At 35.5% G+C, this 25,025-nt stretch overlaps 3 protein-coding genes and 1 pseudogene across 3 annotated transcripts; 1 reads left to right on the top strand and 3 right to left on the bottom strand.

The window, feature by feature from the left end:
- The first annotated feature begins 7,046 nt into the window (after nt 1-7,046).
- On the top strand, nt 7,047-9,332 carry LOC121772627 (zinc finger A20 and AN1 domain-containing stress-associated protein 8-like). The gene is made up of 2 exons (XM_042169808.1): nt 7,047-7,211; nt 8,576-9,332. The coding sequence occupies exon 2, from the start codon at nt 8,588-8,590 to the stop codon at nt 9,080-9,082; it is 495 nt and encodes a 164-aa protein (XP_042025742.1). The 5' UTR covers nt 7,047-7,211; nt 8,576-8,587; the 3' UTR covers nt 9,083-9,332.
- A 318-nt stretch (nt 9,333-9,650) lies between these two features.
- On the bottom strand, nt 9,651-13,234 carry LOC121770768 (transcription factor bHLH48-like). The gene is made up of 7 exons (XM_042167541.1): nt 12,235-13,234; nt 12,008-12,133; nt 11,861-11,926; nt 10,587-10,655; nt 10,279-10,329; nt 10,016-10,199; nt 9,651-9,937 (listed from the first exon to the last, which is right to left on the bottom strand). Exons 1-7 carry the CDS (start codon nt 12,682-12,684, stop codon nt 9,909-9,911), a joined length of 975 nt encoding a protein of 324 aa, XP_042023475.1. The 5' UTR covers nt 12,685-13,234; the 3' UTR covers nt 9,651-9,908.
- A 2,447-nt stretch (nt 13,235-15,681) lies between these two features.
- Nucleotides 15,682-18,211, bottom strand: LOC121770598 (annotated as a pseudogene).
- Nucleotides 18,212-22,087: 3,876 nt separating this feature from the next.
- Nucleotides 22,088-23,258, bottom strand: LOC121770980. The gene is made up of 2 exons (XM_042167768.1): nt 22,963-23,258; nt 22,088-22,861 (listed from the first exon to the last, which is right to left on the bottom strand). The coding sequence occupies exons 1-2, from the start codon at nt 23,041-23,043 to the stop codon at nt 22,547-22,549; spliced, it is 396 nt and encodes a 131-aa protein (XP_042023702.1). The 5' UTR covers nt 23,044-23,258; the 3' UTR covers nt 22,088-22,546.
- Between the last annotated feature and the right edge of the window lie 1,767 nt (nt 23,259-25,025).

Consider the following 25,025-nt stretch of genomic DNA (forward strand, 5'->3'; position numbering starts at 1 on the left):
AATGGATATTTAAAACAAAACGTGATTCGAAAGGTGACATTGAAAGGTACAAGGCTCGTCTTGTCGCCAAAGGTTTCACTCAAAAGGATGGCATCGACTACAAAGAAACCTTCTCTCCAGTTTCAAAGAAGGATTCTTTAAGAATTGTGTTGGCTTTGGTGGCTCATTATGATTTAGAGCTCCACCAAATGGATGTAAAGACTGTCTTCCTAAATGAAGTACTTGAAGAAGAAGTATACATGAAACAACCCAAAGGATTTATGATAGAAGAACAAGAAGAGTTAGTATGTAAGTTGAGAAAGTCAATATATGGACTCAAACAAGCTTCTAGACAATGGTATATAAAGTTCAATGATATCATTGTGTCATATGGTTTTGTAGAAATCATCGTTGATCGATGTATCTATATTAAAATCAGTGGGAGCAAGTTTATTATATTAGTCCTATATGTTGATGACATTTTGCTAGCCGCAAATGACATGGGTTTATTACATGATGTTAAGAAATATCTCTCTTTGAACTTCGAAATGAAGGATATGGGTGAAGCATCTTATGTGATCGGAATAGAGATATTCCGGGATAGATCACAAAGATTGTTAAGTTTGTCTCAGAAAGGCTATATCAATAAAGTCTTAGAGAGATATAGAATGGACAAATGCTCCGCTGGAATAGCTCCAATTCAGAAGGGAGACAAGTTCAGTAAGATGCAATGTCCGAAAAATGAATTGGAGCATAAAGAAATGGAAAAGATTCCCTATGCATCAGTGGTTGGGAGTTTGAACTATGTTCAAACATGTACTCGACCAGATATCACCTTCGCGGTTGGTATGTTGGGTCGATATCAAAGTAATCCCGGTATGTACCACTGGAAGGCTGCAAAGAAAGTCCTCAGGTACTTGGAAGGCACCAAAGAGCACATGCTTACGTAGAGAAGATCCGATCATCTAGATGTCATTGGATATTCAGATTCAGACTATGTCGGGTGCGTTGATAGTAGGAAATCAACGTTTGGCTATTTGTTCCTTTTAGCAAATGGAGCAGTATCGTGGAAAAGTGGAAAGCAGTCTGTCATTGCTACTTCCACTATGGAGGCCGAATTTGTGGCATGCTTTGAGCCCACTGTTCACGGATTGTGGTTGCGGAACTTTATTTCAGGGCTTAGAATTGTCAACTCTATAGCTAGATCGCTAAAAATTTATTGTGATAATTCTGCAGCTGTCTTTTTTTCAAAGAATGATAAGTACTCGAAAGTGGCTAAGCACATGGAGTTGAAATACTTATCAGTTAAAGAAGAAATGCAGAAACAAAGGGTGTATTTTGAGCACATAAGGACGGATATGATGGTAGCGGATCCGTTAACTAAAGGACTACCACCCAAAGCTTACATTGGCCATGTAGAAAGGATGGGTATCAAAGATAAAGCCTTGCTATTTTAGTTGTATGCTCATGTATTGTATAAATATTCTTGTAAATTCAATAAAAGTTATGTTTCTGCTTGTTTATATGTTATCATTAAAGTTTGTATACAGTATGGTTGTTTAGATAACATATGTTGTATTGAGAATTAAAATTCATCTCAATGAAAGGTTTATTCATATAAAGTTAGAATTGATTTGTGATACATGGAAGGAATCATGTCGACTAAATGATTATGTGACCGTCATGATTCAATCAAGTCTAACTTTATAGGTATTTAAAGGATATATGAACTTGATGGTAAAGTGCGCAGAAAAGTAATTAAACCACTGAAAGCTACAAAGGTCAAGTGGGAGAATGTAGGAATATTTATTCCTATATGTGACCTATGTAGATATTGGTTTAATATTAAAGATCAAGTTCAAACATATCAGTTGGATTCTAATATGAAAGACGATACCGTGATGTATCGGTTTTGATTAAAGAATTAGAATCGGGTGTATTGATAACCCTCTTCTCTTGCCTTGCATAGATGGTATAAATATGTGTACATTAAAGTGTATAGAAGATGGAAAGCTGTAGAATAGAGTCTACAAAAAATCTGATGGGTTTTACATGAAAGGGTATAAGTGAATGGATGTAACCTTTCGTGAAAGGTTGCGTAAAACTTATATAAACAAATCAGATTTTCAGATTTAAAAAACACAGAAAACTCTACAGAATTCAATGTACAAGAAAGGAATACAGAAAAGTCATATTGTTATCAGATTCTTCTCCATCGAAAGAATTAGTAAAGAAAAGGCAAAAGAGACGATAATATCAACCACAGTTTTTTGGGGAAATATCAACTCGTGGAATACAACCCTACATCATATATAAGCTATGGATGGAGGTTGGTAAATCATCTCTTTGTTGATGTATATGCAATAGTTGAATTAATACGAATCTAGTATCAGATTTCGGTATAGAAATCGGTAAATGGGCTAACATTGCCGACGCCGCCAAATCCGCCGTCGGAGAACAGGTTTTCTAGCAATATATTTACGTTTCTCTCCACCCTTTAATTACTTTAATTTCTACTATGTATTAGGATTAGGCTGTTTCTTTCTAATGATAGAATTAGAACGAAATAGTACAAAAATTGTGCCATATTAAAATACAAGAAGAAAATCCAATTTTCTATCCTATACTTCCACGAATTAATTAATTTTAGACTTTTTTGGATTTTTGATAGAAATTTATAAGTTCTATCCTAAAATTCATTGGTGATAGAAGGGGTTTTATGAGACTTATATAATAATTTCAGTGACTGATGTGTGGGATAGTTGTAATACGTTATTAAGTTTCAATTGCCAATAATTTTGTCTTGCAATTATTTTAGATGAAACTAATCCAAGTTAGTTTATCATTTATTTCGATGAATGGTTTAATTGTGATAATCAAATTAATTTAAAATTTGACAGGATAAGCCTGGCGAGGCGGCCGGAGGGTCGTACTCCTACTCAGCCTCAACCGGTGAGGCCTGGCAATTGACTGCGAGGCACGGGCAAGCCCACCGGGCAGGTGGTGGAGGGAACGATGAAGTCTCACCCGATTGGGAAGGCCACAGGTGGCGAAGGGCGGCCGACCACTGCTCACAACACGCATGCTGGTGGTGACACCGGTATGGGATATGGCACCGGCGGTGGTTATAGCGGCTAGAGTCCGACTAGATCCAATTCCAAATCTATACTTGCATTCGTACTGATTTTTAGTACGAAATGAAGCGTGCACAAAATAAAAGGTTTAGAAGGCTTTTATATTTGTAGGTTGACTTTGATTTCTACATATTACGGATAATCGATGTCTTTTTTAACGGAGCAGATCACCTACTCATGCTCTTACTCAATCATCTACTCACAACAAAATAAAATAACATTAATAAATTTATAACTATGGACAATTTTAATGAGTGACGGTGAATTCATTTTATTTTGTTGTGATTAGGTGGACTAGGAATTGTAAAGTAGGTGATCCGCTCTTCTTTTCTAATTAAAAGAACTAAAATTCTTTGTAGAATATTCCTTTATTGTAGACTTATTAGCACCTTGGACTCTATCTCCTTTATTTGTGTATAAAGAAGGATACATTCCGTAGACGTAGAAACGAATCTATGCATAGTAAATATATATTGAGTTAAAAAATAGTAATATGAAGATTTACACAAATGTAAGTCTCGTCTTTGAAGAATTTAAGCCCAATGAGTTGAAGGAGTATATGATAAGATGTACTGATGATAACTAGGGGGTGCGTTATCGGGGTGCGTTATATTGATAACTCATCAATGCAGTGTATTAAAAATGTCAACATGCTGACATTAACATGTCAACACATAATATCAATATAGTATATTGAAGTTCAATAAATTTATGTGTTGATATTTTTAATATATAATATTGATTAGTTAAGAATTAGCAACTTAAATAGTTAGCACTTGATCATATCGGGTGATTAGTTAAGAATTAGCAACTTAAATAGTTAGCAGTTGATCACACCTCGATAATCGATGTATTATATACTCTTCATTCTACATGAATTGTGAAAAATAGTTATACGTTCTAGTACAATAATTCAACCAAACACTAAGAGATACGATCAATTACTAACTAATTAATAATCTAAAATTAAGATCAAATCTTAGCCATTGGATTAAAAGATCTACTAATTAATTATTTAAAATTAAGATCAAATCTATCTTAGTCATTTGATTAAAAGATCCGGTCGTTGAAATAATGTCACATAGATTATATTTTAAATTATTAAATAAATTTAAAGGTTATTAAAGTCAATTCTTATATAGATTATATTTTAAATTAAAAATTATTAAATAAATTTAAAGGTTATTAAAGTCAATTCTTATGTACGAGTATGTTAGTTAAAATTAATCACTTCCTCTCTCCTCAAAATCATCTTAAAACTTTAAATTTACGTAACTCTCTCAATTTAATTTTTTTTCATAAAAAATATATCAAATTAAAGGTAATTCCATAAGGATGCTGACGAGATCTCTAATTGCATATGTTCCAACGATAATCGGATGACGAAATTTTATAATTTTTATTTCAATTTTCGTATATGTTGATAAGCAGATTTTACATCAAAGAATCTCAATATAATGCATGTACAATATCAATAAAATTGTGTTGATATTTTTTGGAACTTTTGTTGAGATTCTCATGTCACTATATTGATATTTGTTATACGCTATGTTGAAATAAAAAAAAGAGTGAACTACACTAATAGTCCTGAACTTGTCGAAAAATGCACCAATGGTCCCTAATTTTTTCTATATCATTTTTAGTACGATAAGACTAAAGTAACCCTAAGCACCACTAGTGTGAATATTTAATATTTGAGGGCATTTTGGGCCTTTCTACTCTCCATTTGATTTTTTTTCTTCCATAATCATTTTTCTTTTAAAACTCAATGAAACCATCATTTAAATAATATTTGATGTTTTATGCATAAATTTAAATCAGAAACCAAATGTTTAAATTATGCTTTATTTTTTTGTAATTAAATATTATTTATTATACAACTCAATCTATATTTGCGAAGAAAAAATTAAATCTAATAATAATATTTTTAATAAAAATATTAATGTGAACTATAGAAAATTCAACTTAAATTTTTTCAATTTGAGAAGAAAAAAATATTATACTAAACTATAATAATTTTATATTTAAAAATTGTTACTTAAATATTTAAATATTACTCCCTATACTTAAGTGAAATATAAATATTTTAATTATATTAATTAAAATATAGTTAGTGACAAATATTATTTAAGTAAAATAATTAAAATTAAGTGAATTATATCACATGTAAATTAAAGTGAACTCTTGCAAGTAACATTTTTTACTAAAAATATTAAAGTAAATTATAGTAATTTTTTCATTATAAAGTTTAATCTATACGCTATTCAAGTAATTATTTAAAAAATTTAATTGAATTAATTCAAAAGGTACTTTGTGTATGTCCAAAAAAATTGCATGATTGAAAAGGTACCATAACTATAATTTTCAAATACCGAAAATGCCCTCTATGGCATTTAGGAGATTTTTCAAATGTAGAGGGGTATAAAAGACTAACAGGTACCAAAAATGTAATTTCTAAGGACCAAAAAGGCTATAAAAAAGTTTAGGGAGCATTGGTGCATTTTTCGACAAGATCATGGACTATTGGTGTAGTTCACTCTAAAAAAACGTGAACATTATTATGTTATAACAGATTGACTATTTTACCATTTTGTTGATATTTTATCTACTATTTATTGAAATCCATGAGCTTTAATCTCATCAACTCATTTTAAGATCTAATGGTGTAAGATTGACCTTAGTTATGGATTGGAGGCTATATGCATTTTAATATGATCCCAAACGAATACATATTCTTGAGAGACAATGAAATCTGATAAAATCATAGAATGGTTATTTAATCTGAAAACAAAATATGGCATGGAGATAGTATCAGATAAAAAGTAAATAAATTGGACATAAAAGCACTTCAGGACTGAAAGGCATATTGATCCAAAAAAATGTTAGTCTTTTGAACGATATTGCATCATGGTTTGGAGTAGGGAAGTTGGTGCAGCCCAAAACCCGTGACTAGCCCAAATAGCCCGTTAAAAATAGAGAATTAGGTTTCGAAATATATGGCCTATAATATTATATTTATATTAGCTTACAATTTGAGTAGAGCATACCTGGAACACGATGGACAGGCCTGATGGATTGGATCCAGATATAACAATTATATATATTTTGCCTTATTTGACAACTAATTCAATACTCATTATAATTTAATAACCATCCAAAAAGATTAATCTTACGATTTATATATACAAATCCCTTCCACCCAGTGCTGAAACGTCAAACCAACAAGAAGTTCATTATTACATAACACGATGTTCATTTTAAGATCGTTGTATATAATTCTTTCTTAAATAAAGTGAAGTAAAACAATCTAAAGAGAAAGAATGAAGTAAAACCATCTAAAAATTAACTAGTTTTTTTTTAAAATGGATTAAAAATGAATTGCATGCTATGTAACGATATTATAAAATGAAGTAAATTGAATTAAAATTGAAAGATTCGGGGTTTTTTTTGCGCGGAATTAGTTGGATATTATCATTATCTTATATATACTATTATATTATAGTAATATAAAAAAATACTCCATATGAATTAGAAAATTTAAATTTGCTATAAGAAGTATTTTAAATTCTACAACATAATTTTAATTACTCATTTTATGTTTCATTTAATTTTATATATCTAAATTTTAAATTAGCATTTAGTCATATTTGAGTTTATGCTATATTTCAAAATTATCATAATAATTTGTTTTATATTTTACATAATGAATTGATCATATGTTAATTTTATCGTTAGCATGTGTTTGCTAGACTATCTCGAAACTCGACATTTAGAACTAGAGTTCAAATTTTTTAATCTGCTAGCATCACAGCCCGATTAGTTCGCACTAATTAATTGACAACAACCCGAATAGGGTTGATATTTGAAACTCAGCGACTAGCCCAATTAAATCCTCCCACCAATGGCAGAATGGTAAGAAGAGAATCTGATGAGGGCAATACGCGTAAATTGCAGCAATTCTCTCTCTAATTCATGACGGTCACCTTTTTCCCTGTTTCTGAATAGAATAAATGCTGATACAACGCCATAATTATAAACTTAAATCATAATTCAATATCCAGCTCTCTCCCCAGCTCCCCATTTATCGCTTAAATTAAGGTATTATTTCCCCTTCTTTCGGTTTAATTCTTGCATTTTTCAATTGTTTTAGACTCTGATTCAGTGATCTGCGCAATGCCTCTTTGTGTTTCCTCCCAAAATTGAATCCTTTTGCGTCTCTTTCTTTTCAATTGCTTTTCTTGTGGGTTAGGAAATGTATAATTTAAGTTATTGCTCGTTTATTTTTTTATTTTGTCTGAGTTATGATCGCCCTAACAACTCTTTGTTTATCAATTGGAAGGTGAGATTCTCATCATTGCAATTTTGATTAGGTTTTCAATTTTTATCGTGAACCTGTAATTGATTGGGAAAGATTGAATTTTTATCGACTGATTTTTGGAGATGTTTGAAGCATTTTAGACCAAGGGTCATGAGTTGTTCTACTTTATAGTATTGATTGAGGGATTGAGATATTTCTCTTCTGCAAGTTCTATTTGGCTAGTTTGTGGTGTATGTGTTTTATTTGTGGTAAACTATTGAGAGAAGGGGTGAATTTAGCTTTAGTCTTAGCTATATTTCTCATTATTTTCTTGACTTGATTGTGTAAGTGGTTGATGATTTAGCTGTGCAATTTCAGAATAAATTGGTAAATAGGATGTTTTTGTATAGATGATTTAGAAATAGCCAAATAGGGTATTGAGAACTGATTCTGGAATGATGAGTATAGATTTTTCTAGTTGTGTATTGGTGGGTGTGGTGTGGATGAGGAATCTCCTGTAGATGAAGGATAGATATAGCAAGCCTGTGAATATCTTGGGTACTTTTATCGACATTTCATGGTCATCTTGTTATGATGGTATGTCTTCCTATGGATTCTCTCTTGAAATGTTTTGTTGAGGCCATGGAACTAGTTGCTGTTAGAGGATTTTCTCTCGTATTAGTAATTTCATACTAGTGAAGTTGATGATAGGAAGCCTGGTTGCCTTCTCGTGATCGAGGATTTGAATGAAGTAGCTTCCCTAATACCTGTGTCTTGATGTAGTAGATGCGTATGAAAAAGGGAGCATCTTTTGATCCCTTTTGATTACAAGATATAGCTTTTCTCCCTGTTGTTTAATATCGATTCAATGTGGCTGATTTTTGGAAGCGTATAACATTCTTGAGCAGTTGTTTGTCGAAAATCTTGAAAACTATAAACACTAGTCTCTTTCTCATCGCACTTTTGTAAATGCGGTTCAATAGAGAAATTACAAGATTGAGATTTACCTAGTGATCGATTTGGGTTAAGACGAGGTTAAATTCGAGCATAAGGTTGATAATCCGTGTTGTTGCACGTAACTTTTGTTGTATTGATATAATTTCCAATGCTAGATTCATAAAAAGAAAGCCTTATCACATTGAGCGCTTGTGTTGGTGCATTGTAGGAGCTTGCATAAATGGAGTCTTCCAAGGAGACCGGCTACCAACCTCGAGAAGGCCCGATTCTCTGCATCAACAACTGCGGCTTTTTTGGGAGCGCAGCTACGATGAATATGTGCTCCAAGTGCCATAAAGACATGGTTTTGAAACAGCAGCATGCCCAGTTTGCCGCGGCATCCATCGAGAATATGGTCAACTGCAGCAGCATCAATCAGAAGGAGCCTCTTCCGGTCGATGTGAGTGTGGAAGTCGAATTAAAACTCGACTCCCCTCAACCGAACCCCAACCCGGTGCCGAGCGAGCCGAAGCCAAAGGAGGGACCTAGCAGGTGCAACACCTGCCGCAAGCGCGTGGGCCTGACCCGGTTCAGTTGCAGGTGCGGGAACCTCTTCTGCTCGGTGCACCGCTACTCGGACAAGCACGAGTGCCCGTTCGATTACCGGTCGGCCGCCCAGGAAGCCATAGCAAAGGCGAACCCCCTCGTCAAAGCTGAAAAGCTCGACAAGATCTGAAAGGCTGGCGAGGCGGTCTTCTATCTTTACATATCCGGTGATGGTTCGTCGTGTAAGTCATGCCGATTGTCTGCGTCTCGAGACTTGTGTTGGGTGGTGCGGGGGAGTGGGGGCAAGAGATTGTGGTTTGTGTGGAGTCCTGTGTCAGTTGGGTAAGGGTTGATTACTTGGGTTTGGTTGCAGTGTGTTCAGGCTGTCGAATAACATTATTATTATTATTATTATTATTGTGGAATTTATAATTTGCTCATATTTCTCTATTTTGTTGCTGCATTTTCCCATGTGCAATATGGTGTAACCTGCTTTTATCACGAGTCAATTCAATCTCGAATAATCAAGCAGGGATGCACTATATGTAATTGAAATCCCGTCAAAAATCAAAGCAAATCTCAACCTTTGGATCCTTAGATTGGATGCCCTTGGATCCTTAGATTAGATGGTTATGATAATAATATCCGAGCTACATTATTACACTAAAAGCGTTACATTATTAGCCGAGCTACATTATTAGAATACACAATCTACATTATTAGATTAAAATGTGTGTTACATTATTAGCCGAGCTACATTGTTAGACTGCACAATCTACATTATTAGATGACACGTGACATTAATCTAACGGTTACATCACAAGATACAATGATTGTGATTTGCTTTGATTATATAATTTCAGTTATGGATATGAACACTCCCCTAATCAATAATATAACATATATTTGAGATCCAACCTCAATACCTAGGAGAGTCCTGCCTCATCTTCACCTAAGGCTATATCTCGTATATACAAAGCTAGCTACAATGATGAGCGACCACAGAGTATTTTGCTTCAAAGCTCCATTTTCAGCTGGCTCGAGGCTGCGCCAACCAACGAGATAAGGTTGATATTAGTTGCAATGGATCTTACACACTGCCATGGAATGTGCTTTACCTTACCTGAATTTGCAGGAGAATCGTAGCTTAGCAGTGAGTTCTCCGGGGTAATGAAGTTAGAGGTGTCGTACGGGTGAAGTCCATCGGTGAGCCATGGCTGTTGCTGTCTGCTGCCGTTCATTTGCCCCTCCGGCCAAATGGATGGCGGAAACATGCCCAGGTAGCTGTTATCAATGGAGGATTCGCTCTGCAGGAACAGAGGTTCGAGAGTTTACATTAATATGGATTTGAGCATAATCTGGAGCAATTAGCTTTTTTAGACTTACATCTATGGCTAAGAGGCTTGGGTTAACAGCAGCAAGTCTCATGGATAAAAACTGAAACCAAAGAAGCCATTCCAATCAGCTTTTTTCAAAATGAATCGAGGCCAAAAGATAGAACTCAACTACTTTGTGGTCCAGACATTGTGATTTTAATAATTCAATAACTCCTTTCCCGAATTATGTTCCTTCCATCCTAATATATCTAAAGAAATCACAACATACTACTTCACTGTATCAAATTATTACACAGTATAGATAGGGATCCAATTATATCACCGTAACAAACAGGTAGAGGAGGGAGAGAGTCTAACCTCCACTTGGCGTTGAAGAGCTTGCACATGATTTATTATCTCATCAAGCACCATTGCAGTACCTGAAATCTGCAAGGAAAAATCAGGTACTCCATGCATCCCTAATAATTTCTGGAATCAGTAGACGAATGTCCATCAAGAAAAGAGGAGCTGGAAGAGGAGCATTCTGCATTGCATTTATACATATTCCATTTCACAACCAACGCTGATCATTTACACTACCCTCAGTTTCATGCGTTTGTAGAGTACTCTGTTATCGTACCTTTTCTTAAACATAGTACAGTGGAGTGAGGGACAATAATGGACAAATAAATGTATGGCCAGGAAGGCCACAAACTAACCAAATGGAGCAAACCAGACCTGACAAGTCATTTTTTTAAACTAGCCTCATAGTGGGGGTAAAGGTTGGAACCATTAATACTGGTTTCAGGAAAAAAAGACCATTATTGGACAGACACGGTTTTTCCTTATCCCATTACAAAATGTATTGATTCGATGGCACATCTGCATGAGTTCGATCTGCTAGTACTTATCAAACTTAAATCTCTAGACGATGAAGTTTGTTGCCTACCGAATATGTGATGATTTTTTACTATTGATGCTTTAATAGAATAATTTATGAATGATTTACATAGAGAGAGACCTAAGAAATAGATGGTGTGGAACAGGAGAAACAACCAAACAATCAGAGGAAGACGCGTTCAAAGTTAGAAGCATCAATATGTAACACGCCCGGAGGCTAATAGCTCTAGTCGAAAGCAACACTAGTCATAATTTCGTTAATCGCTTTTCCTTCATCTATAATTTTTCAAAGATGGTCCAATTCTAAAATAAGTACTCCATATAAACAAAGAACTAGAGCATGCTTGACAAGAAAACTAGAACATCCATGAAACAAATTAATTAAAAGTAGTGAACTTCTCAAAAACATTCTGAAAAATGAACCTAATTTCAAAGGCCAAAATCCACAAAGTGCTAGTTACTACTGATAAAGAAGAGGAAACCGGTAACGCAGAGAATGAAAAAGGCTATAAAGTGCAGATGCAGTGTGGGAATTACAAGAGGGACACATCCCTTACTAAAAAGATGACTGGGACCCTAATCGTTTTTTAGATATTTTGCAAAAACAAAAGGCATATGCAGTCTCCGGGAAATTAGGGTAATAAGCATAGTAACTGACAGAAAAAGATTATTCAAACAAAACACCTAACTATCATCACAATTAGTCCATGTAGAATTAGTATTAATGAAACGACAGCGTATTGACAGCTGACCTTGTTACACCCTGGGACCAGGTCCTGTAACAGCTTCATTCTCGCATTGATTTTCTCTCTCCGGGCCTGTTAACAACGCAATAATCCGACTATTAATCTTGATCAAGGAAATGATTAGTAATTAATCATTGGATTTTAGATAATTACTCTTTCAGCTAAGCTATGACTGCCAGTGGCCTGGCCACGGCGAGCTCTGACATGAACGTACGGCAGCTGCTCGCCACTGCCATCAGACGCTTCATTTGCTACCACTTTTTTGCTTGATTTTTTCACCTGCATATCCAATATCAAATAAATTATTTACTAATTTGGTAACATTATTCAATTTTCCATTCAAGTTTTGCATAATGCTGAGATGAAAGCGTCTGTTTTACCTTTTTCTCCCTCTCCTTTCGCTTGATGGACTTCAAGCTCTGATTTGAAACCGCCGGCGAAGAAGAATTCCGGTGATACTCTGACTCCAACGGCTCTTCCTTCACCGAATCGACCTTCATTGAGCTCGAAACCGACAAAATGTTCGTTCTATCCGGTGGATTATCGGCTGAAGCAAATACGGAAAACACCGAGGCACGGTCAATTAGGGCAATATTGGAAGGAAAAATCGGCAGCGGCATGGTTTTCGCCGGCGAATCCTCCTTGACCAGGAGCTCCACAGCTTGCGGCGCCGATAGCTCGAGAAGCGCCGTGAAAGACGTGCCGTCCGTTTCCTGCAGGTTGGGGATCAGGCCGCGGATGTCGTCGAAAACGAACCCGATCCCCCCAGTTTTCGCTCCGGATATTCCGGATCTAAATTGAAGTGGAACCGCTTCAATATTTGGCTCCATAAATTGAAGTATTGGCGAATAAACTGACAAATTTCAGCAAATTGTGGTCGGAGATAAACACAACGAAGCTCAGCTCCGCGACCAAACTCCGAGCTGATCAAACACTAGCTCAGTCAGCACATTCTCTCGCCATTTGCACCAGCAAGTTTTGAAGTCGAGAAAAATTGACGGCGACGACTCTGTAAATGATTACTCCATTGCTAGCTCCATAAATGAGAAGCAAAAAGGGGCAATGTGAACAGACACACGTCAATTTGAAATGGACGGCAGCGAAGGGAATGGAAGTTGTGGCAGCCGCAGGTAATCACTGTTCTCTTCCTTTTTTTTAATCTATGTTCAACTCACTTTGTTTCGGCTTTTCTTGTGAGAGGGGAAAGCAACGATACCAATGGCGGTCAAAGCGAAAAACTCTGCTCACTTTTTATCTCTACAGTGCGAGCTGTGTGTAAAGGGTATCCACGATAGATAGGGAGGACACTTCCCCTTTCAAGCCACATTAATTTTTTTTTATTGTCGGCACTTCTAATTTGTCCGCGGCCATAAAAAAAAGGTTTCCATAGCAATCGTGAACACTTTTATGGTCACCTTTCACTTTATTTTATTTTTTATATTTTAATTCAATTATAATTAAAATTATCAGACTGTAAATAATTAGAAAACGAGATAATAAAATTTTAAAAAAAAGTATTGAGATCAAATATTCGTTGTATCATGGATACGGGAAAATTATACAACGAACATTTAAAAAAAAAACAAATAAAAACACCGCCACCGTCTACTTGGTGGCAGAGTCGGAATACGCCGCCTCTTCTCCACCGCTTCTCCACAAAAAAAATAACCGGACTATAATAATTAGAAAAACACACATAATTTAATTTAAAAAAATTAAAACACATAATTTATTCACACACAATTTTGTGTTTTAAAAAAAATTAAAACACATAATTTAAAACACATAAATTAATACGCACACTATCTCTCTTTCCACTTCATCTTCCCCAAATTTTCGTCTCTCTCTTCACTTCATCTTCTCCAAATTTCCGGCTCTCTCTTCACTTCATCTTTCCCAAATTTTGTTTGCATAACCTGCACTAACCTGCACAAAATTAAACCTCCACAAAATTAAACCTCCATAGTTTATAGAATAAATAATATAAAAAAAAAACGGCGGACCGCCCACAAAATTAAACCTCCATAGTTTATAGAATAAATAATACTCCCTCCGTCCCGGACTACTTGCACTTATTTCCTTTCTGGGCGTCCCAAGTTATTTGCACTCTTTCCATTTTTAGTAAAAATTATCACCAACAACCGCAATTGTTGACTTTGCTATACATTCATTCCTTAATCTCCATGCCGAAAAGGAAATGTGCGAGTAGTCCGGGACGGAGGGAGTATAAAAAAAACCGGCGGACCGCCGCGCCGCTCCCCCACCGGCGCGTCCTCGGCGATGGCCCTTCTGCCCACTCCCAAGCGTCCACGCCGTGGCGGACGCTTTTCCCACAATAGGTCGCCGCGGCTGCGGTGTTTCCGGGGCGGCCGGCGCGCCACCCCTATTGTGGATGCCCTAAAATGAATTCGCCTTTCTACTTTTAATTTTCTCTCTCTTCCCTCGCTCTATTGTATTGAAGAATGAAATAGACAAACGGTCCCTTAACTATACATTTTGCACGCAAATGGTACCTAAATTTTAAAAATATCGTGTGTAGTCAGTGAGCTAAGGTGTAATCACATATATGTACTTTTGCATTATTTGTCACAATTTTACACCCAAAATGTCCCCAAGCCATAAAGGACATTTTTTTACTTTCATATCTAAGTACTGGATTTGATATTTTCTTTATTTTTCTCTAGTAATGAATATAATATTTTCTTATAGTTTGAGTACCTAAAATGATGCTCCTATTATTCACTTTCACTTTTTTAATCACTATACGTAGGATCTTCTTTCTCTCTCTTTCTCTAAAACTTTTAGATAGTAAAAATTAAAATAAAAAAATACTTTTATGAAATTCTTAAATATAAAATAAAATTTACAATTATAAATTAAACTATCAAAATAACTTGTAGCTACATTTAATTTTGATTCTCATTCGATTATTTTTTACTACAAATTATTTTAATAATTAAATTTATAATTTTAATTTTTATACTAATTAATATATTCAAGAATTCCATAGTAGTATTTTTTATTTTAATTTTTACTTTATAAAAGTTTTAGAGAAAGAGAGAGAAAAAAGATCTGACATAAAGTGATTGAAAAAGTGAATGAAAAAGTGAAGTAATTAATATCATTTTAGGTACTCAAACTATAAGAAAATATTATATTCAGTACTAGAGAGAGATAATAAAAATATCAAATTTAGTACTTATAAATGAAAGTCCAAAAATGTCATTTATGCCTTAGGAGCATTTTGGTGTAAAATTGTGATGAATAGTGACAAAGTACCACAAATGTGATTACATCTTAATTCAAGGATCATCCACGATATTTTTAAAATTTAGGTACTATTTACGTGCAAAACGCATAGTTAATGGATCATTTGCATAGTTTACTCTTTATTGAATTTATAGTAGTAAAAAAAGTAGTGCAAAAGCTTCTTTTGCAATTTGTTCGCTGCCCCTACTCATTTCCTTCCATCCCTGATTTCTCCATCAATATCATTTACTTATAATATGCTCTTTAATTCAATTAAAATATGCTCTTTCATTCAATCATTTATAATATGCTCTTTCGTTCAATCAAGAAAATGATCATATAATACCATATGAGAATTGTTCAAGTTAAATAAACAGTTAGTATATACTTCCATTTGTTCTACATTAGGAGTCTTAGTTTTTCATTTTAGTTTGTTCCATATTTGAAGTCTCTACCTTATAGAGATATTGATAAATGTTCCATGGGCTAGAGCTTGAATTTCTTAAGTCAGGATTAATTGATTTAACAATTTAATCTTAATTAATAAAATTTAATATCTTAATCTAGTCTATAACAAATTAAAGCCAATTAAGGTATATTTTGCAGAGAAACACCAAAAAACACAATTAAAATTCAATCAAATTTACAAGGCATGACCAACAAATTTAATAAGCATTGAAGAGATAAAAAATCAGTTCTTGCCCTAATCTATGGAGAGAGGGAGAGGGCAAGAGAGAGAGATGAGAAAGGACTAAACATGTTAGTACATTAATTTGGGGAGACTAGGTTGCAACTGGTGTTCGTCTCAGTGTCGAGTGTCGACCAAGTCACACCATCACCACCCAAAAAGAAGGCACGAGGCGGCTTACACAAGTTCAATATATAGTCGACCAAGCCACAACATCATCATCGTCAGCAAATACAGCGCGTACAATAGACAATGCAAGCCTGCAAATTAGCATTAGACCATCACAAATCAAGAATGGTCTCTACGGTTTCTAGACACCGAGATTTTTAAGTAAATAACACCTTATTAAAGATAAAAATTAGCCAACCATGTAGAAGATGCAAATATCAACTTCAAAAGACTGCCTCAATGTTTTTACTCGAACCAACTGATTTCCAAATTTCAAGTACTTGGAATCGAAAATCTACTTCTTTATCGTTGGAGCGGAGGACTGAGAGGACAGAAGAAAATGTCCCCATAGCAATAGTTCTATGTCCAAACAGCATAGATTTAATGAGAAGACACACATTCGTTCATCAAAAGCGAAGAATTTGAAGGGCAAGCATCGGTTGCTAACCTTGTGATGACCAGACCAAAGAAGATGACATAGAACGCCAGCTTTATAAGACGGGCTTTTTTCTCAGTATTCACTACTTTGAAGACTTCAGTGACATCGACAAGATGTTTGTTTGATAGGTACCTGAAATGTGAAAAAGATATGGATAAGACAGAACCAAGACGAGCAATCTGGTGAAACGTAATGTACCAATTTAACCAAGCATGCTCACACAATGGACGAGGCAGGTCTAGATATCGATTCAGATAAGTTAATATTGATATAACTCTAGAATATGTAATGAATAATGACACAAAAAAATCGACTAGAGAAACTTACTGCTTGAGATTATAGTATGCAGTAGGCAGCAAGAGCAAGAACATGATCCAGTGCCCCGTCATGAGAAAGAGAACGCGCCATGCAACAGATACTCGGGCACAATCACGTAGTTGATACGTGATGATAATTCATAGGGATTCAAATAGTCAGCCTCCAAATCTGAGAACCCTAGGAACTACAGAAAAAAAAATTAGACTTCTAGAACAAATAAGATGCTTTAAACACGATGAACAAATACACATATTAGATGGAGAAATGTATGTTCAACAAATCACATAGTATCATACACTGCGAGATAAGTTATCAACTAAAACAAGAGAGTGATGCAAGAAGTCAAGGTGGGAAAGCAAAGAGCGGTTGGTTTAACAATTAACGATTCACTGTAGAAACCAACATAGAACATAGTTTGACATCCTAGATTTAAATCCAAGTTCACAATCTTCGTTTGAAAGCATATGCATCCTCAAAAGCATATGTCATTACAGAATCTAAAACGAAGTTTACAGTGGACACGAAACAGTCTACAGAAGACAAATTTCACATACACTCTGTAAAACTTATGGCCAAATACAGACAACTATGAAGAGAAATACACTCCTCGACTAATTCATTTAATTCCATCATTAGTTACATTCTCTAACTTGCTTCATTGGGTGTATAATTGAAATCTCAACACATCACTGGCCTATGGAGTTTGGTTGCTACTTCATAATGAGCGAAGCTCGATGTTACAAAGTTCATCCGAATTACACTAACACTCTTGCAATAGAGAAGCTTTCTAGTCGCCTACTTACTCATAAACGCGCCCTCTATTCTCTCTTTCCCATAGCAGTTTTCCATACAAGGAAGATACAAGAAATTTAAAAATTCAGATGGATCCTAATTAGCATGTAAGAAAGAACCCTCAAATAAAAATCAAACCTTTATTCTTATATCAACTAAACAAGTAGGAGTACTAAACTCAAGTGGGCTTTTCCTATCTAGAGACATCAAGCATAGCTATCAAGCTGCAAATTTAATTCAGATTTCACAAAATGGCAATGGCAGAAGACAAGAACCCTAAACCATCTCTCTTTTACACATAAATTTGTTTAAATTGGCATATAAAAAAGAACCCTCCAACAAAATGAAATCTTTATGCTTCCAGTAATGAAACAAAAGCTCAAATATGCAATCTAAACACAACAAAAGAGGACTCTGATACATCGAGAGAAAGGAACAATAGAAATGGAGAAAAGGAGACAGAAAAAGACCTCATAAAAATTTAATCCCAATAGAGTGAGGTTGAGGAGTGTGAAAATTATCCAGAGAAATGGTAACCAATCCATAATTTTCAAGAAGTAATTAACAACGGAATTTACTGCCCATTGCAAGATTCCTTCGTTGGATCCAATTTAATTTCCTCGACGAGTAATTGAGGATTATGAAAATGAAAAAAAATAAAAAAATTAATGATTGTCTTCGTAACACGCTCTAATAAGTAATGATATGCTGTCTGAAATGTTCGAGCAAAGTTGTGATATTGCCCATCTTTTAATGTTAGAGCATCTGGATGTCCCAGCGGACACCACCCCAAAATACCTCTTGCCACGTCATAAAAATATCTCACAGCACTGCCACGTCATAAAAACGTCTCACTCCACAATAGCGGACATCTCCAAGGACATCCCTGCAGACATCCCAATAATTAAAATTCACAAATTTACAAATATGCAATTTTACGGAATTAAAATTTCGACTCGGATATAGGGAAAATGCAACCATTTTATTTATAAAAAAACATACATAATTAAAAAAAATTACATAGTTCAAAAAAAAAATACATAGTTAAAACAAAATAATGTTATGCCTTGAATCTGTATGGTTTGCCGCTAGCCGAACGGCGATATGATATGTTTTTGTTTTAGGCCTTCATTTTCGACGATAATACATGCGTTAGAGTTTTAAAAAAAACGTATATATAGAGTTTGCAACAAGCGGTATATATAGAGTTTGCAACGAGCCGTATATATAGAGTTTTTTTGAAAAAAAAAATAAAAAATGGGGCGTCCGTCGTCACGCCGCAATAGCAAACGTCCGCTGAAACCGACGGATGACCTCTCGTCCGTCGGGGACGTCCGCATCCGCCTCATTTGATGCAATAGCGGACGTACGCCCCGACGTCCGCTATTGCGGATGCTCTTAGGAATAGACAGAAATTTGATTATATTGGTCATATTTTTTTTATCACTCTTGTGTCTTGTTTACTAATATGACATTAAAACTTGTATCGACTCAAAATTAATCTAATATTGGCCATATTTTATTATCACTCTTGTTCTTGTTTACTAATATGACATTAAAACTTGTATCAACTCAAAATTATTCTAATTTTAAAGGGCAGAAGGTAAGAAGTTATAGGTAAGGATCACTTAATCATTTTCCTAATACATTTCCTAATTAGTCGTATCATCATGTTCGTTTGGAACCATTTCGAATTATGAGAGATGTTAAGTAATTTTCTCACATCTTGATGGGTGACTTCCATCCATGTGTTGCACATGTTTCAACGTACACATCATTTCACAATGATGTGCACGTCATTCATGTGTCATCAGCGTGATGTATGGTCGATGCAATGTTGACGTGCTCATGTGTGAGAGGAGAGAATGAAATGTTGGCGTGGACCACCCATCCATAGCACTTTGTATGAAATATGCATTTGGCGTCTCTTTTGCATATTCTTTTGTGAAAAAGTAGTTTTCCTATGTTTGAGATTCAATAAAAAGATTATATGCTGTTTGATACACTGGTCCACTAAGAGGGCAGAATTGGGATTTTCGTTTCTATTTTTTTCACTCTCTTCTTGTTTTTTGATTTATTGAATTGAAATTTGAAACCCTGCGATGAGTGGATTTTTGATTCTCTGATTCAGAGGATATCGAGCATGTGAGTTTGGCTGCCATGATTTTCTGACATTGCACTTGTCTCCAAAATTAACACATTTTTCTAATAGCCTATATTCAAATTTGGAGTATTAATACTTTTCGCGAAAAGTAAAAGCTTATGGAAGTGATTGGTAACTTATGTTTACTCACTTCAACTATATACAATTTTTGCAAGAGGTAAATTGGTCAAACAGAAGGTATAAATAAATTCACCGTCAAATTTGTGCAACATGTTCGACTGTGAAAGAAAACATTTGAATAATTTCTATGATCAATCATTTATCTGAAGTCATTCTCCTAAAATATAGGATTTCTCTAATCACTTGATTTTGCTTGATTTTATACATTTGTTTTAAATTGTAGTACCTTTATTTGTTTTAGCTTATATCTCAAAACTAAAATTTCTAAAATACTAAGGAGTTGTTCATTCTCACAATTTTTTAATGGCCAGAAAAAAATTTGTGACTGAATTAGGTGGTGGGCTCCACCATTACAGAATTTAGTATGAATGTTCAGTGAACATGAAATGGCGAGTTGTTTAAAAAACAGACGCCTCTTCAAATATGTCATCTGACCAAATAGCCCCTACCATATTTTCAAAATTCCCTGATTAACCCTTCTGAAAAACTTAGCCGCGGGAAACGAAATGTCAAATTTTAATCCAATCCCGCCCAATTATTTTGGGCAAAAAGGCTGGATGTATTAAAAAATAAACCAGAGTCTTTACTTCTACAAAACCTCATTGAGCGACAAAAGGTACGACCGAATCCCCCAATCATCTGAGGTGCGAGCAAAAGGTGCGAGCCGGCACCTCCCCGTGCGGAGAGGCGTTCTTGAATCTGAGTCTCTATTACGGTATGCTATGTTTTGCTGCTTCCTTAGTCTTGGTTTAATTTTTCCTCGGACAGCGATTACCTACATGGGCAAGTTGTATGGGTTCAGATTACATAATTTGTAAGGCTGAGTCTTTTCACTACCCCATTCTGTGCGCTTTAGGCATATGTGAACTACTGTAATGCTCTTCTATTTGTATTATTGAGAAACTACACTTTGGTAAATTTAGGTCCCCTTGCAGTTCCCTTCATTACAGTGGCTCCAAAGAATTATGTCCCAAAGCTTTACTTGTTCTGGCTCACTCGTATTCCGACATTTATTAGATTGTTAAACTTGCCTTACTGGTGCTGTAGGTACTATGTCTACTTCAACCGGTGCAGGTGTGACTATTAGAGGCGGCACAAGTGAAGGTTTTTTTGATTCAAATAATATTTGTTTTTTGGTTCAATGTGTTTGTGTCATCCATGCTGTAATGAAATTTTGTTTGTATGTCCTTTTCTTTGTCAAGGCAACAATGTATCTGGCTGGAAAAAATTCCACAAGGGCGACCGATCTCGCAGGATTTGGATTGCACGGGAGGAAGAAATTCTGGCTGCATCGTTGGTAGAACTTGTGGCCCGTGGGCGGAAATCAGACAATGGTTTTCGCCCGGGTTACTATTGGAATGAGGAAATTAATTGATTGGAGAACAAGAAGGCAAGGGATGAAGATATGACAAGAATAAAGAAGGAAATCAATGAAGATTATGGAAAATCAAATAAAAAGGATATTAGTATAATTAGAATATATTTTCCATGTTTAGCTAGAATTAGAGTCTATATATAGTTGTGTAACCATGGAGCGAATAGAATTCAAGTCATTCATAATGTAGTCTTTGAAGTTCTCCCCGTCTTTTACTTTCTGCAATAGTATTTTATTTTTCGCATTGTATTTTCTAACATGGTATCAGAGCAGGTTCGATCACTAGGATCGATCGCTACCTCTATAGCAAAAAAACCCAAAAAAAACCCTAAACAATGCCTCATCATCGACCCTTTTCCCCAAAAGAATTAGCTAAAACAGCGGTCCGAGCGCCAAATACCGTCGCCGGAAAACTGGGAATCAACACATCCTCTGCCGACACAACTCGGAAATTCTGAGGAAAGAGGGAGCATAAATCGTTTGATTCACAATGAAAATTTGGGGAAGACTGATAAACCGAGCAATTCTTCTGAGCAGTAGCAATGGCGGATTACTGTCGAAACCCTTAAATCCTCGAAATGGGGCTTGTGGGGCCGGCTCATTCTGCCGGAACATCTTCTCGTCTCCTTCGAGTTATTTGTCGGATTTGAACGTGTCGAAGTCTTCATTACGCTTCTCCCAGCGGAATCAGTTTCAAGGGCAGAGGAGGAGCATGTTTATCCAGACACAGTCAATGAATTAGGTTTATCTAATGTTGTTTTATTGTTGATGGAAGTTCAATGAATTAGGTTTATCTAATGTTGTTTTATTGTTGATGAAAGAATATGGCCGAGCAACTATCTGATTGTTCAAAATAATATGGTCTACAATGTATTATTTTCATCCTACAAACAAACTAAAGTATAAGTATGCAAACAACATTAAGCACATACCATGATTACTTTCATTCAGACAAATTCTTCATCTGGAGACAGATGCTACAAAGAGTCGGAGCCAAAATGATTCATACCCAACAAAGTCTACTACCCTGTCACTTTAGCCGAGAAGAATTGAAAAGAGGGTAGGCGATCCACATAATCTAGTACATATAAACTACCACAACCATATTACGGTTAAATTTACAAGCCAAAATACCATTACAGTCCACGAAGGAATAGCATCAAAGACCGTTGATATATAATGAGTGCACCATCGGGACTGCATTGTGCCTCACCATACAATTCATGCATTCATTTATGAAGGTGTGGCCACCGCCCTAGTGGTGAGTTGGAACCGTTGGAGCTTGCGTTCGATGCAAGGTCAAATTTCTTCACATTAGACTCCTTCATTGGATGATCCTTAGGTAGCACCCGGCCTTTCTCTAGTCTCGTACGGAGCTTTCAATCCGGCCCTACGTCAATGAAATATATGTCCGGCTCAGTTGTTGACTCCCTGTCCGAGGGTCCGTCTAAGTCGACAAACAACTTGCGGCGGACATTGGCTGGTGGGATGACATTGGGCGAGTTCACTTCCTCATTTCCATCCGGCACCTCGTAGCAACTAGGCTGCTCTGATGAGAGTTTCTCAGTAGTGTCCGAGATGATGATCACCTCATTCTCAGGCTCTAACTTAATATCGCCAATCCCAAATAGGCATGCTCGCTGAGTGTATTCGGGCTCATCGTTGTAGTAGTAGGCGCCCGCGAGATAATTTTTCTACAATAAAGTGGAATAAAAAACGGCTACGACATGACCAACACCAATGCGAACTATTCGCCAAGTATTTCTCCAAATAATAGAAGGAAAGAAGTGATTACCTTACATATCTTCTCCCACAAACAGTCGGGAGCGATTACAGATCGTGTCTCAGGACCCATTGGACGCCCTTTTGCTTGCATAGTTCCTTGAACGTGAGGTAGCGCGTATGCAGTGAATCTACCCGCTCGAATTCATCGAACTGCACAACCAATTTGTCCTCGATTTGTTTGCCAAAAAATAGCTAGGGTACTACTTTATAAGCCAGCCTGTCTCCTTCTTCAGCCTGACCAAACTATCGCAGAGTATAGCGTCGCTTTCGGGGGTCCATTTGCCTGCGTACAGATACTGAGATTGGGGTGGGATGTTCATGTTGGTATGGATATATGGAATGAGGACTCATGTCTTATATAGTAGTATGAACAGCTGCATCTAATGCGATTGACAGGCAACTACTTTTTTCATCATTACAAGATATAACTATTTATGACTAATGATAACACCAAATCGGTACTCATCCACTCAAACCGCCAAATTAACACCGTCCACCTCTGGTGAACTAATGTGTGATGTTGTTAGTACTTTGGGTTGGTACCACTGCATTCACTCCGAGAAAGGATCACCCAATACTACCTCCGTCCCAAAGTAATAGAGGTGTTCTTGTATTTTCAACACTCATTCTGGAAAAAAAATACTCCCACAAATAATTAAAATATAAAGAATATAAAATAAGAGAAAGAATAATGTAGAGAAGACTCTTAACTATATTATTCTTTTTATCTACTTTACTTTCTCTTTTGTCTATGTACTGTATAGAAATTTGACACAATTTGAGGGTAATTACAAAATTATAAGAAATTATTCTTTTTCAAAACAGTTGACCGAGAAAAGGAGTCAAGGTAAGTGAAGGAAAAATATTATTGGTAGCTTTTCTTAAATTTTCAATAGATATCCCCAATTATTTTCGTATATTTCTTATGTTTAAATAAGTTATATATCCATATAATATGTACTGTTATGTAGTACACGTCACATAGCAATACATTGGATAAGATATTAAGTAAGTAATTTAAGCATCTTTATTTATTTATTTTATGTGATTTTAAGATATAGTGATATGCAAAAGTAATACTTCCGTCCAAAAAGTAGTAGAGGTGTTCTTGTATTTTTCAGCACTCATTTTAGAAAAAAAAAAAATACTCCCACAAGTAATTAAAATATAAAATTAGAGAAAGAATAATGTAGAGAAGACTCTTAACTATATTATTCTTTTTATTTACTTTACTTTCTCTTTACTTTAACTATTTATTATAATTTTTTCTAAACAATTGATCCAGATGAAACGTCTCTACTATAGAGGGACGGAATTAGTACTTATTAGGAGTATCTTTTATTAACAAATATTCCAAATTCTAGGCAAAATTCCCTTTTATATTAGTTGAAATTTAATAGGAAATGTATCTCACAATGTAATAGATAATCCCTTTCGATTCACTCCACCAATAAATACCAATTTCAGGTGCATTGAGTTCTTACGCAGCTGTGCTGCCGCCCACATTGATTACTGTATATCTAATTTAATCCCTTGACACGATTGATCGTCTCTGCATTCATTTAAAAATTGAGAAACCAACTTTTATAAATGCAACTACAATACTTCACATCATATTAATCAACACAAAATGGCCAAGTTGAGCAAAGTGCATTTACAATCGCATTGTATGAACAGTATGCAAGATCCACTTCAATTCCAGGCTACTTGTTAATCGGCTTCTATTCCGGAGAAGGCATTATTAGTCCTAATACATTCGTACCCTTGTCTTAATAATACATATCTTCACAACTACTCAAGCCTTCAAACAATGCATTCTCAGAATGCAACAAAACAGTCTGACCAAAACATTCACGGAAGGAGTCAAAAGTTGCTAATGTATAAGCGAGTGTGCAACGTGCTTAAGCACTGGCCGACAACACACGCCATGATCTACATAATCTTGCCAATGAGGACACCGAGGAGTACCAAATCAGTGATACCACTTGAAGTACCCCAGATGCTTTCCATTCGCCGGACACTTGTAGTAGTACCTTCCAGCATTTATGGCCGATTTGTCTGCACATCGCAATT

This window comes from Salvia splendens, chromosome 16 (genome assembly GCF_004379255.2).
Source record: "Salvia splendens isolate huo1 chromosome 16, SspV2, whole genome shotgun sequence".
Taxonomy (NCBI): Eukaryota; Viridiplantae; Streptophyta; class Magnoliopsida; order Lamiales; family Lamiaceae; genus Salvia; species Salvia splendens.

What these genes read in the sequence shown, in the direction of transcription:
- LOC121772627 (XM_042169808.1), top strand. Translation starts at nt 8,588, where the DNA reads ATGGAGTCTTCCAAGGAGACCGGCTACCAACCTCGAGAAGGCCCGATT.
- LOC121770768 (XM_042167541.1), bottom strand. Translation starts at nt 12,684, where the DNA reads ATGGAGCCAAATATTGAAGCGGTTCCACTTCAATTTAGATCCGGAATA. An exon ending in CAAGCCTCTTAGCCATAGAT is followed by an intron (nt 10,200 to 10,278) that starts GTAAGTCTAAAA and finishes CTGTTCCTGCAG; the next exon opens with AGCGAATCCTCCATTGATAA. An exon ending in CGATTCTCCTGCAAATTCAG is followed by an intron (nt 9,938 to 10,015) that starts GTAAGGTAAAGC and finishes TGGTTGGCGCAG; the next exon opens with CCTCGAGCCAGCTGAAAATG.
- LOC121770980 (XM_042167768.1), bottom strand. Translation starts at nt 23,043, where the DNA reads ATGCAAGCAAAAGGGCGTCCAATGGGTCCTGAGACACGATCTGTAATC. An exon ending in TGTGGGAGAAGATATGTAAG is followed by an intron (nt 22,862 to 22,962) that starts GTAATCACTTCT and finishes ACTTTATTGTAG; the next exon opens with AAAAATTATCTCGCGGGCGC.